At 34.9% G+C, this 15,027-nt stretch overlaps 1 protein-coding gene across 2 annotated transcripts; it reads left to right on the top strand.

Moving 5' to 3' along the window:
• The first annotated feature begins 9,357 nt into the window (after nucleotides 1-9,357).
• Nucleotides 9,358-14,242, top strand: LOC137713091 (N-acetylglucosaminyl-phosphatidylinositol biosynthetic protein gpi1). 2 transcript variants are annotated; one of them, XM_068452344.2, is made up of 9 exons: nucleotides 9,358-9,653; nucleotides 9,831-10,127; nucleotides 10,252-10,392; nucleotides 10,478-10,581; nucleotides 10,675-10,896; nucleotides 11,400-11,894; nucleotides 13,220-13,635; nucleotides 13,770-13,863; nucleotides 13,940-14,242. In XM_068452344.2, the coding sequence occupies exons 1-9, from the start codon at nucleotides 9,474-9,476 to the stop codon at nucleotides 14,049-14,051; spliced, it is 2,061 nt and encodes a 686-aa protein (XP_068308445.2). In that variant the 5' UTR covers nucleotides 9,358-9,473; the 3' UTR covers nucleotides 14,052-14,242. The 2 variants fall into 2 exon arrangements, with proteins under 2 accessions (XP_068308445.2, XP_068308446.2); XM_068452345.2 differs by having other exon boundaries at nucleotides 9,368-9,653; nucleotides 9,831-10,131.
• Nucleotides 14,243-15,027: the final 785 nt, after the last annotated feature.

Genomic DNA, 15,027 nt, shown 5'->3' with positions numbered 1-15,027 from the left:
AAGCCTGAGAAACTCGTTTGGTAGTTGTCATTGCTCCATCAACTGCTGATTCATTACCATGTATTTGCAGGACATGCCAAAAAGTTTCTTGTCACATTTACCGAATTATTAAAGCATTCATTTCATTTGTTTCATCTTCAAGAATGAGATTGACTCAATACGTAAAAAAGTAGAATGAAAATAAATTACACACATGTAGTAATATAACAATCATATGTAACCAAATAGGCTAAATAACCAAAATGGTTCCTAAGATTTGCATAATACATCACTTTGGTCCCTAAGATTTCAAATCAATATAAGTGGTCCCTGAGATTGTCCACCATCCATCATTTTGGTTCTTCCGTTAAGTGTCCCAGAGCTCTTGATCGGAAGTTTGGGCAATTTTCAAAGCTTTGTAACTCAATCGTTTCTTAACCAAATTCGACCTATAATATATCAAAATGAAGATAGGAAAGTGTAGAACAAGATTATACCATTTGGAAGCTCAATGGTTGCTGGAGATGGCCAGAAAATAGCATGAAATGTGACTGGTTCGCGGGAAAATTGGAAAACTCGCTGAGAAGTGGGTAAATTTTAAACGTTTATAACTTCTTCAATACTCAACGAAATCAAGTGATTCAAAAATAAAAATCATACTTCTCAACGAGAAGAAGAGAATGGTATCTTTTTTGACACTAAATCGTCGTGGTTTGGCTGGAAAACGGTTCGAAAGTGGCCATCTTGGTCTCGAGTTAGCCACTTTCGAGCCGTTTTCCAGCCAAACCACGGTGAATTAGCAGTAAAAAAAAAAATGTACCATTCTCTTCGTCTCATCGAGAAGTATAATTTTCATTTTTGAATCACTTAATTTCGTTGAGTATTGAAGAAGTTCTGAACGTTTAAAGTTTGCCCAGTTTCCGACGAGTTTTCCAGTTTTCCTCAGACCAGTCAAATTTGAGGCTATTTTTCGGCCATCTTCAGCAACCAATGGGCTTCCAAATAGGTATAATATTATTCTACACTTTCCTATCTTCATTTTGATATATTATGGGCTGAATTTGGTTAAGAAACGATTGAGTTACGAAGCTTTGAAAATTGCCCAAACTTCCGGCCAAGAGCTCCGGGATACTTAACGGAGTTTTTAATGGAATGACCAAAACGATGGATGGTGGACAATCTCAGGGATCACTTCTATTGATTTGAAATCTCAGGGACCAAAGTGATGTGTTATGCAAATCTCAGGGACCATTTTGGCTATTTAGCCAACCAAATATAAGAAAAAAGAGAAAGAAAAAGGAAACAAATAGGGCAAAAAAAGGCTTTGCCACGGTAGAAAAAAAAAAACTATAAGATTTAAGTTTATATGACTTAAGTGGGATTAGAAAAAAAAAAAACAGAGAGAAGACAATGATAACAAAAATAATTTTTCAAACAACATGTTTATGAACCATTATGTACATCCATTGTTCAAATGGTTGGCAATCCAGAATTATAAATTTTGTAAAGTGTGATTATATAAAGCATCAAACTAAATTTGTATATTCCGTACTGGATGTCAATAATCTTGTCTGTATTTATTTATTCCAATTGGTTAACGACAACAAACTACACGACAGTAAGAAAGAGCAAATTTTTTGTTAGCTTCAGTTTAAATATTTAATGTAACATTACCAAAGTGTTGGAATCTGGTTGGAATGCTTTTGGCAAATGAATTGGCCAGTGGTTAAATCATTGTGCATATGTTTTACATAGTTTGGGAAAGCACTGTACCACCAATCAAAGCGCATGTCAAAACGCTTAATAGATGCTTTGCACAGAAATGCGTCATCCTGTAATATGTTTTTTTTAACACATTTGTAACAGTAAGAACAACAACATAATTAGTTCTGCTGAAAATGTTAAACTTGAATTGTTAAATTTTGATACCTTGTGCAACTCCAGATCCAAAAACGCCAATTCATCAATCGTAACCCTTCTAGCAGTTTGCAAAATTGCAGCTTCATTTGCTTCTTTTGAAAGGGGGGAGCACTTTCAAAGGTTCTTTGCAATAAAAAAACTTGTAGGCATCAGAACATTTAATGAGTTTACAATTTAAAAAAAAAAAAAAAGCCATTCTTTACAAAAATAACCAACAGAGCGGTTTTTTGTTTTAACAATGAGAAATACACTCACATTGACTTATACGCATTCACTTCGGGGATGACTGGATCAATAAAAAAAGGGACGAACCAGTATTGTTCAAAACGATCTTATCTGCACATTGGAATGATAATGTAGAAAACAAAGAGAAAAATATTAATAAAGGTAGCTGATTACATTTTGTGACAAAAACTATACAATAGAGATAATCGATAATACACAAATACTCAATTGTTTAAAAAGTTTTCACAAAATGGTGGGACAATGAACTTTAAGATGTGGTGCATTTCAAACCAACTAACTCATTCCTAACACAATATTCATTGTTTTCTAACCGTTAATGAAAAACCAATCCTAATATCTACTTAACAAACATGGTTGAATAAAAAAGAGAAGAAAGTAAGAAAGTGATTAGCACCAATTAGTAATGACTGATATGTTAAGATACTTGTAAATTAATTGACAAAGAAGAAGGAAAACATATAATGACAAATCAGACCAAAGACAGATAATAAAATTGCAGAACGATATTACATTCAAAGAATTTAAACGAAACAACATTTGCACAGATGAAAATAAACAATGAAAAATAAGTTTTTAAGAAAACAAAATACCCAAATAGAGCTTCATTTTCAGACTTGTGAAAACAACAATTGGCAAAGAAAACGCGTTTGTTGACAAAGAAGAAAACTCTTCTCCAACATCTGCCCACAACGTGACCATCAATTGTTCTTTCCTAGTTGACAAGGGGAACAACAAATAAATTCATCACTTTTTTTATAGCAGCAAATTAACAAATATTGAAAACAACTGTAGACAACATCCATACGAAACAAAAAATAACCTTATATTTCAATACGGACATCACACTTGTATGAAATCCTTTGATTAATCTGTTTGGGTTCGAGAGATTGTATAGCGCTTATACGACCAATGACATCTAATTATTTAAAACATAAATAAAGGCAGATCGTTAAAAGACCATTTTGGAAAACAAATATAAACCTTTGTTCATCGGCGGTGAAAAGAGCTCTCCTAATCGATTCCCTCTTCTGTTTATATGATTGCTCAGTGGTTTTAGCTGTTGAAGTAGAAGATGAAACAACGGTGGAGGACACTGTGATTTCTCTTGACAAAGGCTGCGGAGTCATTGGTTGCATAGCCATATCCTCAGTCACATTGTGAATGAGCACATCGTTTGAATTAAAAGTATTCCTCATGTTGCCAAATCGCGGGTGAAAAATCTTCTTTTGTCCAATAAGCCTGAGAAACTCGTTTGGTAGTTGTCATTGCTCACCAGTATTCATTACCAGGTGTTTGTAGGGCTTGCCAAAAAGTTTCTAGCCACATTTACCGAATTATTAAAGCATTCATTTGTTTCATCTTTGAGAATGAGATTGACTCAATACGTAAAAAAGTAGAATGAAAATAAATTACACACATGTAATATAACAATCGTAAGTAACCAAATAGACTAAATAGCCAAAATAGTCCCTGAGATTTGCATAACACATCACTTTGGTCTTTGAGATTTCAAATAAATAGAAGTGGTCTCTGAGATTGTCCACCATCCATCGTTTTGGTCATTCCGTTAAAAACTCGGTTAAGTGTCCAGGAGCTCTTGGCTGGAAGTTTGGGCAATTTCAAAACTTCGTAACTCAATCGTTTCTTAACCAAATTCAATCCATAATACATCAAAATGGAGATAGCAAAGTGTATAATAAGATTATACCTATTTGGAAGCTCAATGGTTGCCAAAGATGGCTGAAAAATAGTATGAAATGTGACTGGTCCGCGGGAAAACTGGAAAACTCGCCGAGAACTCGGTAAACTTTAAACGTTCATAACTTCTTCAATACTTAACGAAATCAAGTGATTCAAAACAAAAATCATACTTCTCAATGAGACAAAGAGATTGGTACCTTTTTAGACGGCCAAACTACGATGAATTAGCAGTAAAAAAAAAGGTACCATTCTCTTCATCTAGTTGGGATGCTTTTGGCAAATAAGTTGGCCAGTGGTTAAATCATTGTGCATCTGTTTTACATAGTTTGGGCAAGCACTGTACCACCAATCAAAGTGCATGTCAAAACGCTTAATAGATGCTTCGCACAGAAATGTATCTCCTGTAACATGTTTTTTTAATACATTTGTAACAGTCAGAACAACAACATAATTAGTTTTGCTGAAAATGGTAAACTTGAATCGTGAGATTTTGATACCTTGTGCAACTACGGATCCAAAAACGCCAATTCATCAATCGTAACCCTTCTAGCAGTTTGCAAAATTGTAGCTTCATTTGCTTCTTTTGAAAGGGGGGAGCACTTTCAAAGGTTCTTTGCAATCAAAAAACCTGTAGGCATCAAAACATTTAATGAGTTTAACAATTAAAAAAAAAAAAACCATTCCTTACAAAAATAACCAACAGCGTTTTTTTGTTTTAACAATGAGAAATAAACTCACATTGACTTCTACGCATTCACTTCGGGGATGTCTGGATCAATAAAAAAAAGGGACGACTAGTACTGTTCAAAACAATCTTATCTGCACATTAGAATGATAGTGTAGAAAACAAAGAGAAAATATTAATAAAGGTGGTTGATTACATTTTGTGACAAAAAATACACAATAGAGATAATTGATAATATGCAAATACTCAATTGTTTAAAAAGTTTTCACAAAATAGTGGCATAATGAACTTTATGATGTGGTGCATTTCAGACCAACTAACTCATTCCTAACACAATATTCATTGTTTTCTAACTGTTAATGAAAAACCAATCCTGATATCTACTTAACAGACATGGTTGAATAAAATAGAAAAAAAAGTAAGAAAGTGATTAGCACAAGTCAGTAATGACTGATATATTAAGATACTTGTAAATTAATTAACAAAGAAGAAGGAAAATATGTAATGACAAATCAGATCAAAGACAGATAATAAAATTGCAAAACGATATTACATTCAAAGAATTTAAACGAAACAACATTTGCACATATGAAAATAAACTGTGAAAAATAAGTTTTTAAGAAAACAAAATACCCAAGTAGAGCTTCATTTTCAGACTTGTGAAAACAACAACAACTAGCAAAGAAAACGCATCTGTTGACAAAGAAGAAAACTCTTCTTCAACGTCTGCCCACAATGTGACCATCAGTTGTTCTTTCATGTTGACAAAGGGAACGACAAATAAATTCATCACTTTTTTGCAGCAAATTGACATATATTGAAAACAACTACAGACAACATCCATACGAAACAGAAAATAACCTTATATTTTCAATACGGACATCACACTTGTGTGCAATCCTCTGATTAATCTGTTTGGGTTCGAGATGTTGTATAACGTTTATAGGACTAATGACATCTTATTATTTAAAACATGAATTGAGGTAGATCGTTAAAAGACCATTTTGGAAAACAAATATAAACACACTTTAACCCATGCACATGCACATACATATTAACAGTACCTGTGAAAATGTCTACCCTGTTCAAGCGAGGGTACAATGTGTTATAATCTTGCAGAAAAAATCGTTGGCGAAGGATATGCGGGAATACAGTCACTACTTTTTGAAATACTGTTTTCGAGCTGAACAAAACCTGGGTTTCATGTAGCACTACCCTGTATTATCCCCTAATTCTTATAGTCCGAAAATCAATTATTTCATAGCATCCACCTACTTCAATTTTGGAAGCCACAAATGTATATCCCTCCACTGCATGTTGCTTCACATTGTATCAATTAAATTGTTACCACAACGAAACAAAACAATTAAATTATTTCAAGCAAGATGGAAAGAAAAATCCAAGGCTGTACAAAAATTTGAGAGAAAAAACACCACTTGTTAAACATAAGCGAAGAAGCCGAAAAACTGAGAAAAAAAAAAAACAAAGAGAGAAAACAGACGGTCAATGCACACATTTCGCTAACCATAAGACAACTAATTTAATCATGAGACATGTAAAAAACTATCCCAACACGAACATTATTTGCTCAGTTAATTGTCATTGTCTGTACTTTTGATTAAACTAATCAAACAATTATTTCTCACTGCTTCATCAACCAATATACAATGCAGGGCAGTGTACTTCTAAACAGTTCTTAGAATCGTCGATTTCCAAATTCTGCATATCCGAACTTTGATTTTGTTTGCCTTTGTGTATGGTCTTAATTAATCAATAGGAGTTGGACAGATGTTCTCCATTTATCCTATGAAGAAGAAATTGTAACGACACACTAGAAATTCCCATAAAACCACAGAAAAAAAAAAACAATAAAAGTTATAAACGACTCCAGAAGCTACAAATAGAAAATAACAACCTAAACACATAACCAAAACAGCTAACATGATGGCCAAAAAAGGGAAAAATTTAAAGCAAACGATGTAAAAAAAGTGGAAAAAAATTCAAACAAAAGATGCAGATGGCACCTATTCAATAGCTACATAAGAATTGAAGAAATTGAACACCTTCAAATGCAATATACAACACAAAACACATAGGTGGATTGTAGATCCCTCGAATCACACCGGCAAATAACAAACAATTTTCATGAAAACAATGGGATACCTTGGTTTTAACATCAACAACAATACTTACATGCAAAAGATTACGAAATGTTGGGTTATTTACATGCAAAAAATGTTAATAAATATTGTCATTTACATTGATAAAATATGACAAAAATTGTTCAACGGAACACAAAAAGTTCCCCACAGTACTCTTGATTGTCAAGAAAGTAGTTTAAACCAATCGAAAGACCTAAACTCTTTCAAAGTTCCATGTGTATGCAGTTTCTCTAAGTCAACTAGTTTCTCCATTGCAAACTATCCAACAAATATTTGACAACAATACAACCAATCACCAACAAACATTTTAAACCCATCCAAAGAACAAAACCCCTTCAGATTTCCATGTGCATTAATGATTTTCAACTAAATTATTTGGATATGGGAGACACACAGAGCTAGCATAGGAACCAAAGAAGATCTGCAAAAGCAAGTTAAGAGATCATCGTATCATAGAAGCAAATTACATAATAAAATTAAGAGAGCATAACAGAATAACCAAAGTCTCTCTCTCTGTCTTTCTGTCTCTCTAACTTTCTGAATACCTCTAGCAATCAGCCATGGAAAATGTTGCCGATTATGAGTAAAAGACATGGTCACTAAGAAATATGACCTAAAACCCCTAAAAGCCTCTTTGATTTCTCAATTTAGACAATCAAACACAAAAACACAAAAATCGTTTCTCTCTCTTCCTAGTTTAGTCTCTCATCTTCCTGTGACCCCCTAACAAAATAATTAAACTCTCTATCTCGCCCCAACTATTTGAAAACCTCTAGCAAGCAGCCATGGATGATGTTGCTGATTATGAGTACAAGACATGGTCATTAAGAAATACAACCTGAAACCCCTGAAAGCCTTTTTGATTTCTCAATTTTTGACAAACCCCTATCTAAATTTTCCATTTTCTCCCCTGGTTCAAAAACTGAAATCGAGACCTCTCTCCCCATAGGCAGCGACTCCGCCTAGAGCTTAAAACGCAAAAATTACCCAAACAAACATCAAAAAATTTAAACCACGAACCAAAAAACCAACAAAGTCTAGATCTCTCTAAACACAACAGAAAAAATACTCGTTTTGCAAACTAGCACAAAAATCTACAAACGAAGATAAAAATGCAAAGAAAATCACATACCATAGAGTTGTCTGACGAAGGAAATAGCTGTGAAGCAAGAAAAGCATGGTTGAGAAGATGAAAACACAAAAGTGCGGCAAAGGGAAGTAGACAATAGAGAACAAAAGGAAAAACAAACGGAGAGCGACAGAGAAGTGGGAACGGGAATAAGAAAGCAAGCAAAATGAAAAGGAACCAAAATAAAGCCCAAAAAGAACACAACACGATGACCAATACGTGGCACAGTCAATTCTCACCTTCTCCCTGTAACACATGACACAATCATAAACCATAAAAAAGGCGAAGGGCATTTCAGCCAGTTGAAAACAACCCACCTAGTGGGGGCAAAAATGACATTCAACTGTAGAAAACCAAGTCAGCAGAGCCAAAACCCCAAACAAATCAAGGACATTTCTGCCTTTTCACTATTGCTGAACTGTGCCCGGCTCAATCGGCTTTTAATATGTATAATATTGCAGCTAGGTGTAATAAAGTGAGAATTTTTTTATACAATATATTTACGTTAAGGATTGGCGAAATAAATTTAAAAATATAATAAGAAGCTTAAAAGTAACAAAATATGAAAAAGGATAACTCATGGAGATTTGTGTTTTTTTTACATCAAACTAATATATGCCCACACAAAGTGTGTGAAATTTTTTGTTTTTGTTTTTAAAATTGAAGAAGAGAGGAAGAGAGTGAGAGAGAACGTAAGAGTGGGGAGAGAGAGAAGTTTATTTTTTAATTTTTTTTAAATAAAGATGTTAAAATCACTTATAAGTGATGCTTAAACAAAAAATTAGCAAAATTTTGTTTTGTGAAATTACATTACTGCCCTTAATTTTTGCTGTTGTGATAAAAGATTAAATAATCTTTTTACCCTCTCTTGATTGACAAAGAGGATTATATTAATATATAGTTTAGATTAATCTGAACTATCCAGAAAGGAACTCAAAACTGGATACAAATGAGAGAGCACAATACCACATAACAAAGGACACTTTATACTTAAGCCTAATTTAGTTTAACAAAACTTTTTCTTTATTGAAATAAAACAATGTATTTACATTAACAGGTAAATAATTTAGATCGTAGTATTAAATGACTGACTAAAACAAAGTTATAAGCATTTCAGGGTTATCAAAATACTTGTTAGATGCACTTGAATTTTTAATAGGACTTCAACGTGATTATAATGAAAATACTTTTACAAGTTTTACTAGAAGCACTTGTGAGTAATTACGAGTGTGTTTGAGAGTGCTTTTGAAATAACTGAAAACATTTTCATAGAAATTTTTTTGGAATCAATACTTAGTAAAAATGCAAGTAAAACCTAAAAAATGCTTTCACAAAAAGTAATTTCAATTCAATCATTTTAAAAATATTTCCAAACAACCATTTTTTTTTTCCTGTGGACAAGCATTCTCAAATGAAAAATGAAAAACAAAAAACAAAAAACAAAAAACAAAAAACAAAAGAAATTACCTCTACTTTTGCTTTGTGTTTTTATTATTTTACCAAAAAAAGTTACCTCTAATTTTGTTTTGTGTTTTTATTATTTTTAGATCAAAATTTGAAATACAGCTTCTTGGTCACTTCGTCTTCATCTCCAGCCAGATCCCTGTGTTGTCTCCTATTCTCCCAGTAATCAGCAACCATATTCACAACGATGATGGGAAGGAGATGTAGGGTTTGGTGGCCAAAGCAACTCTCATTGAGGAAACCATCGTCATCATCCTCCAATTTCTTGCTTGGTTGGTTCGTTTCTTCCTCTCCGTCTTCTCTCGACGTCGTCGTCGCTTTCGCCTGCAATGAGCTTGCGCTTTCTGGTATCCAATCAACCCTCCAGGTACATAAACGTCTTCAAATAATCAATGCTAATCAGATTTCGATAATTTATATCTGCAATTTATGTGGCTTGGTTTCAATCTGCTTCTTTGTTGATTGAATTTTGGGATGCAATGAATTTTTGCTTATTTTGTAGGGTTTGGGAAATTGGTACATTAAAATCATATATTGTTTTCAGGGAATTCTTCGCGACACGAATGGAAGGATGCCTGTGTTGCTTCAGGATAAGTCTATGATGTGTGTATTGGGTCAAATTTTTGAGGACCAAATAGAAGAAGATCAATCTCTTTCTTCTTGTGGGTGCCACAAGCTCAGTGGATCAGTAGGACAATGTAGGGAAAATTTCGAGGGAAATGGTTATTGGATTCGGATGTTATGTGATCCTCAAGAACATATTGGAAAGGACATTACTTGGATTCCTAAACTGCATCACGTTCACTGGAATGGGAAGTTCGTGTCTCGATGTGATGTCCACGTATGTAAGTCGTGAATGCTTCAATGGCATGTGTCGGACGTAATTTAACTGTTATCTTTTATAGTTGATCATCATGTTTATTTTTTGGTGATTAATATCCTGTTTTTGATTTGATCAAATTTAGCTAATATTATATGAGACTCCTACCTATGGTGCCCACCATTTCTCATTACATCCTTGGAATTCATTTGAGCAAGTGAGTGCGCCTATGAGAAAACCTAAATGGGTTGATGAACTTCACCAAAAGCAACCACTCCTTGATTTGGTAAGAGTATTGTAAGAATTCTTTTGTAGATTAGGACTTTTCTTTGTTAATACACTGATATGCTATTTATATTCTTTAAATGCAGGATACAGTCATTCTGGCAATTAATAGCTCCGCTACTGCTGAAATTGTTTTTGAAAAATGCATAGGTCCCAAGACGTCTTTTGTGTGCTTTTCTACTGTTTACATGTATCTATTCACACATTCAGCCTCTCAACTACTTTTCCTTTTTATGCCCGGCATTATCTGCAGTATTTAAATGCCCATTCTGTGGCTTTTCAGGTTTCTGGGCTTCGCATGGCAACTATTCGCCATGTCTGTGGCTTCAATATCCACTTTATTCTATGTCGTTCTTCAGTTTCTCTATAGCCTTCTGAATTATGCATCAGACTCATGGATAAACCTTATATTAGTAAAGGTATTCAGCAGCTCAAGGATAAATATCAGAATCCGTGGTTCTCAGATCTTGTATTGGCCAATCTTTCTTCAATATAATGGAATGAGGTAAGACGAAAATTTTAACTGCAAATATGGAATATGTTTTGAATCCTGTGGAGTTGTCTGACTGATAATGGGTTTTTTATCTGTACTTTGTTGGCTGAAATTTAGGTTTGTTTAAGACCATGATTGACCCGTTTACCTGATCTCTTCCATCAACTACTTTACTGCATTGACAATAACCCTTTCAACTTCTCTTGTGTTACATGTAACCTTTTATATCCAATAGACATTTACTGAAGAGTTTGTTTCGTATTTTTTCATCACCATTCTTGTGTTCCGTCGCCATTTCTTTCTTTCTTTCTGGTAGTTCCATCGCCATGACTTAAGAAAAGACATGGAGCTAAAGGATGACTTGGCGCAAAACTAAGCGCGGTGGTTTTCTAGGATTCATATAGCTAACTTCACTTAGTAGGATAAGACTTTGTTGTTGTTGTGGTAGTAGGCTCCTCTTATTTCTTTCCTGAATAAACTGCAATTATTTCATCACCTTATTCTGGATTTGAAAGGTCACTATCAAGTGTGGAATACGCGGAGAAAGCTGCATTGCATAAGCATTCCATGTGGTCAAGTTTAGCTGTTGATGTACTTCTGGGAAACTTGTTTGGTTTGGTACTGTTGTATCATGCAGAATCTGCTTGCATATGGATATTAAAATTTTCCAGTGACATTACAAATGAGTTATTGCGCTCAGGCTGTGTGTGGTTGATGGGGGTACCTGCAGGTTTTAAGTTAAACAATGAATTGGCAGAAGTTCTTGGGATGATTTCTTTAACTGCTATCCAGATTTGGTCTACCATTTGGATCTTTTTGGTGTCCCACTTTCTTTATTTCATTAGAGGACTTGCCATATCAGGAATCATTTTTGGGGTCACTATACCTGCTTCTTTGATAATCGACTTGATTGCACTAGCAACGTTGCATGTGTCTACTCTTCATTGGTTGATATCGCTTTTATATTCAACTCAGATACAGGCATTAGCAGCTCTGTGGCGCCTTTTCAGGTATTATTTTGTGATGTCTTGTTCTTCCTTTTTCAGTTTTTAAAACTTCACACGACACCAGCTGCAGTAACAAAATGCAGGCCGTTTTTACTTTTTTTGGTTATTGTATACATGCGATAGGGTCATTTTTCTAACCAACCTATTTTCTATCCCTTAAGACATGTCATATGCTTATTGAGGACCTGCTGCTTGGACTTGTAGGTCTTTAATACATAGTTCTTCAGTCAAATTACACTTGTAGTTCCTGCAGTTTTGCTCATTTTGCAATTCCCTGTACTTGAAATATGTTTTAATTGAACACTGGTATTTTGATTACATTTGCAATCCAGGACTAAATGTAGATCAGTCTGGCAACGTGAAAATTATATGATACGTATGTTTAGAGACATCTACCTCCTTGCCACATCACCACTCCGTTAATTTATTAGATGCAGCCGTTTTGTCCTCAATTTGCAAATGTAGCAAAGGGATAGGCATGAAATTGAAAAGATTTAGAAGCACAGGGATTTATGTGGAAAGCAGGCTAAACTACAAGGAAAGTGTGACTTGACCTGTTTCTGCTATTAGCCAACCTTCCAATAAAGAGGCACCTCTGTTCCTGATTACTGTCGTTATGGAACTTTACTCGTTGGTTTAACCTTGACCTTTTTATTTGTCTAGCTAGTTGCTACTGTGCTTTTATATGCGGATTTGATTGTACGGTAGTATTAGATTTTCCATATATGCAGCTGCCATCTGCAATAAGAATGCCTTGGAAACCCCGTAACAATTGTGCTTTGAAGCATAATATATGTTTTTATGTATGCAGTCAAATTTTACCACAGTACTATCTCTTGCATCAGTCCGACAGCATGTTACTTTCAAGTGCATTGCATTTAGGCGCTTTACTCTGTTCGCACTTTATTACAACATATCGACCTAACAACTAGCGTGCACTCAAAACTGCAGTCACTTTATTAATATCACCTCTTGGTTCCCGTAGCAGAGTCATGTTCGTGTAAGCTAAAATGTTAAATATTTGGATCCACTAACGTTGTGTATGTTTCCCTTTATTATAAAGTATGCGTAACATCCTGTTTCTAGAAGAGATTGCTGTGCTTTTTATATCTATTTATCTGTTGATATACTCATATATGTATGTAATAATGTCTGTATGTGTTCTGAGAAAAGCTCCCTTTTTATCGCGCACCTGGCCAAAATTCAATTATAAATTTAGAATTTCAATTGTATATAGCTAAGGTATAAGTAAAATATGTCCTTTATCAGTAATTGTTTTGCTGTTTTACTACATCTAGGTGCTCATGTACTTACTGGATGTTTTTCAGGGGCCGAAAGTGGAATCCTCTTCGTCAGAGATTAGATAGCTATGACTACACTGTCAAGCAACACATCGTTGGATCTCTTCTGTTCACACCACTCCTACTTCTATTACCGACAACTTCTGTTTTTTACATCTTTTTTACCATTATGAACACAACTATCAGCCTTATGTGTATACTGATTGAAGTCACTATATCTTTCATTCATGCCACACCATATATCAAAATTTTCCTTTGGTTGGTGAGGCCGAGAAGATTTCCATCAGGGATATGGTTTGAAATTGTATCTGTTTGGAGTGGTGGAATTGATTCTCCTAGGGATATTAATTCACCGTCAGAGAAACTGCAGCCCGGAAAGGGCCTCACCGGAGAAAAATCATCTGTGGTGGTTTCATTTCTTCATAGTAACTTCTTGACTGTAGGTGAGAGCTTGATCTTTGTTTAGTGCATTAGTGATATTTCTGTAGTTTGCTGTATATTAAGTCTGAAAGTTTCACATGTTAATTACTCGGGCTTGGCTTTTCTCGTAACTATATTGATGGAATATATATACCAGGGCAAATAGTCATGCCTCACTACAAGAAGGTTCTTTCTGGGAAACCTCGGACATTGGTTGCCACTGCAGCTTATGGAGTCCTCACTGGCAGACGGTGAGTTGAAAATTGAATTCAAATTTGATCGTTTTCATGGTGTTTTAATTTTAAATTTTTAATAAATTGATTCCAGGATTCCATCTTCAATTGGAACTGATCTTCCAAAATTTCCGTGGATGCTGATCTCCTACAAAGAGTATTGGCGTCTCTGCCGCGATTCAGTTCTTGTATGCTATAGAGCGTGACATGTAGCCAGTCTTGCTGCTGCCAGTTAACACCTAACTGAACCTAACCTGAAATTTTGTTCTCCCATGTAAACCAATTTTGCTGTTCATCGATTTGTTTAGGACCGTACAGGCAACATATCCGATTCAATTTTGAAGGATTGTAGGATGAAGGTTTTTTTTGGTAAATGAAAACCAAGTTATTTTTTAAATTTGTTATAGTTAATTCATCTGTTTCATCTAAACTGTCTGCTCTGTTGCGTAATTGACGTGATTCAAGTCTCAGGCGATCGGAAGTGTGCTGTTGGTGATAGATCCCAGTTGATTCTGACCTAAGATAATTGATAACAGGTGTGGAGGGTTCAACTGGGATGAATCGAGCTATAACACTGCTTGTCTCCTTTCAGTGGGATCGTCACCTGCAACTGCAAGTCACGGGCTGACGCCCATATGCCCATACACAGATAATTGATAACAGGTGTGAACGGTTCGGTCAAGAATAAAAATGTGCGGGGGAGAATTTCCATTGCACTAACATCGAGTGACAGAGCTATTGTTGGGGTTGGTTAGGTCACAATTCAGCCGGCAGAGAGCTAACTGAAAAGCAGACAGAAACGTTACGAAATGGTATTAAACTTGGAAGCTTCATGTTCTGCCTAAGTTGCAGATCTCAAGTGTCGACCAGTACTTTTGTAAAGAAGCAAAGCCCACACGTTTCAAAGCTATGATTGCTGCATAAAACTGAGCTGATGACGACCTACATTTATTCTTGTTTTGTTTCCATGTGCGAAAAGCTTACTATGCTCTAAATCAAAAGATGGCTGGACGTGTGGTTAAATCTCTAATTTTTGTGTATTTTAGTTTTTGAAATTGTGAAATGACAAAAATGCCTCTTAAGGTAATTATTGATTTTTTGTTGACTTTCGTGCCTGTGATAGATATGAGTGTTCTAAAAATCAGCCTAGGCGGCCGCCTAGGTGTTAGACAGCGGTTAGCC

This window comes from Pyrus communis, chromosome 14 (genome assembly GCF_041283825.1).
Source record: "Pyrus communis isolate YQ-2024b chromosome 14, ASM4128382v1, whole genome shotgun sequence".
NCBI classification, from domain to species: domain Eukaryota; kingdom Viridiplantae; phylum Streptophyta; class Magnoliopsida; order Rosales; family Rosaceae; genus Pyrus; species Pyrus communis.
Note: the sequence above shows the minus strand (reverse complement) of the source record. Positions and strands in the feature narration are given on the sequence as shown.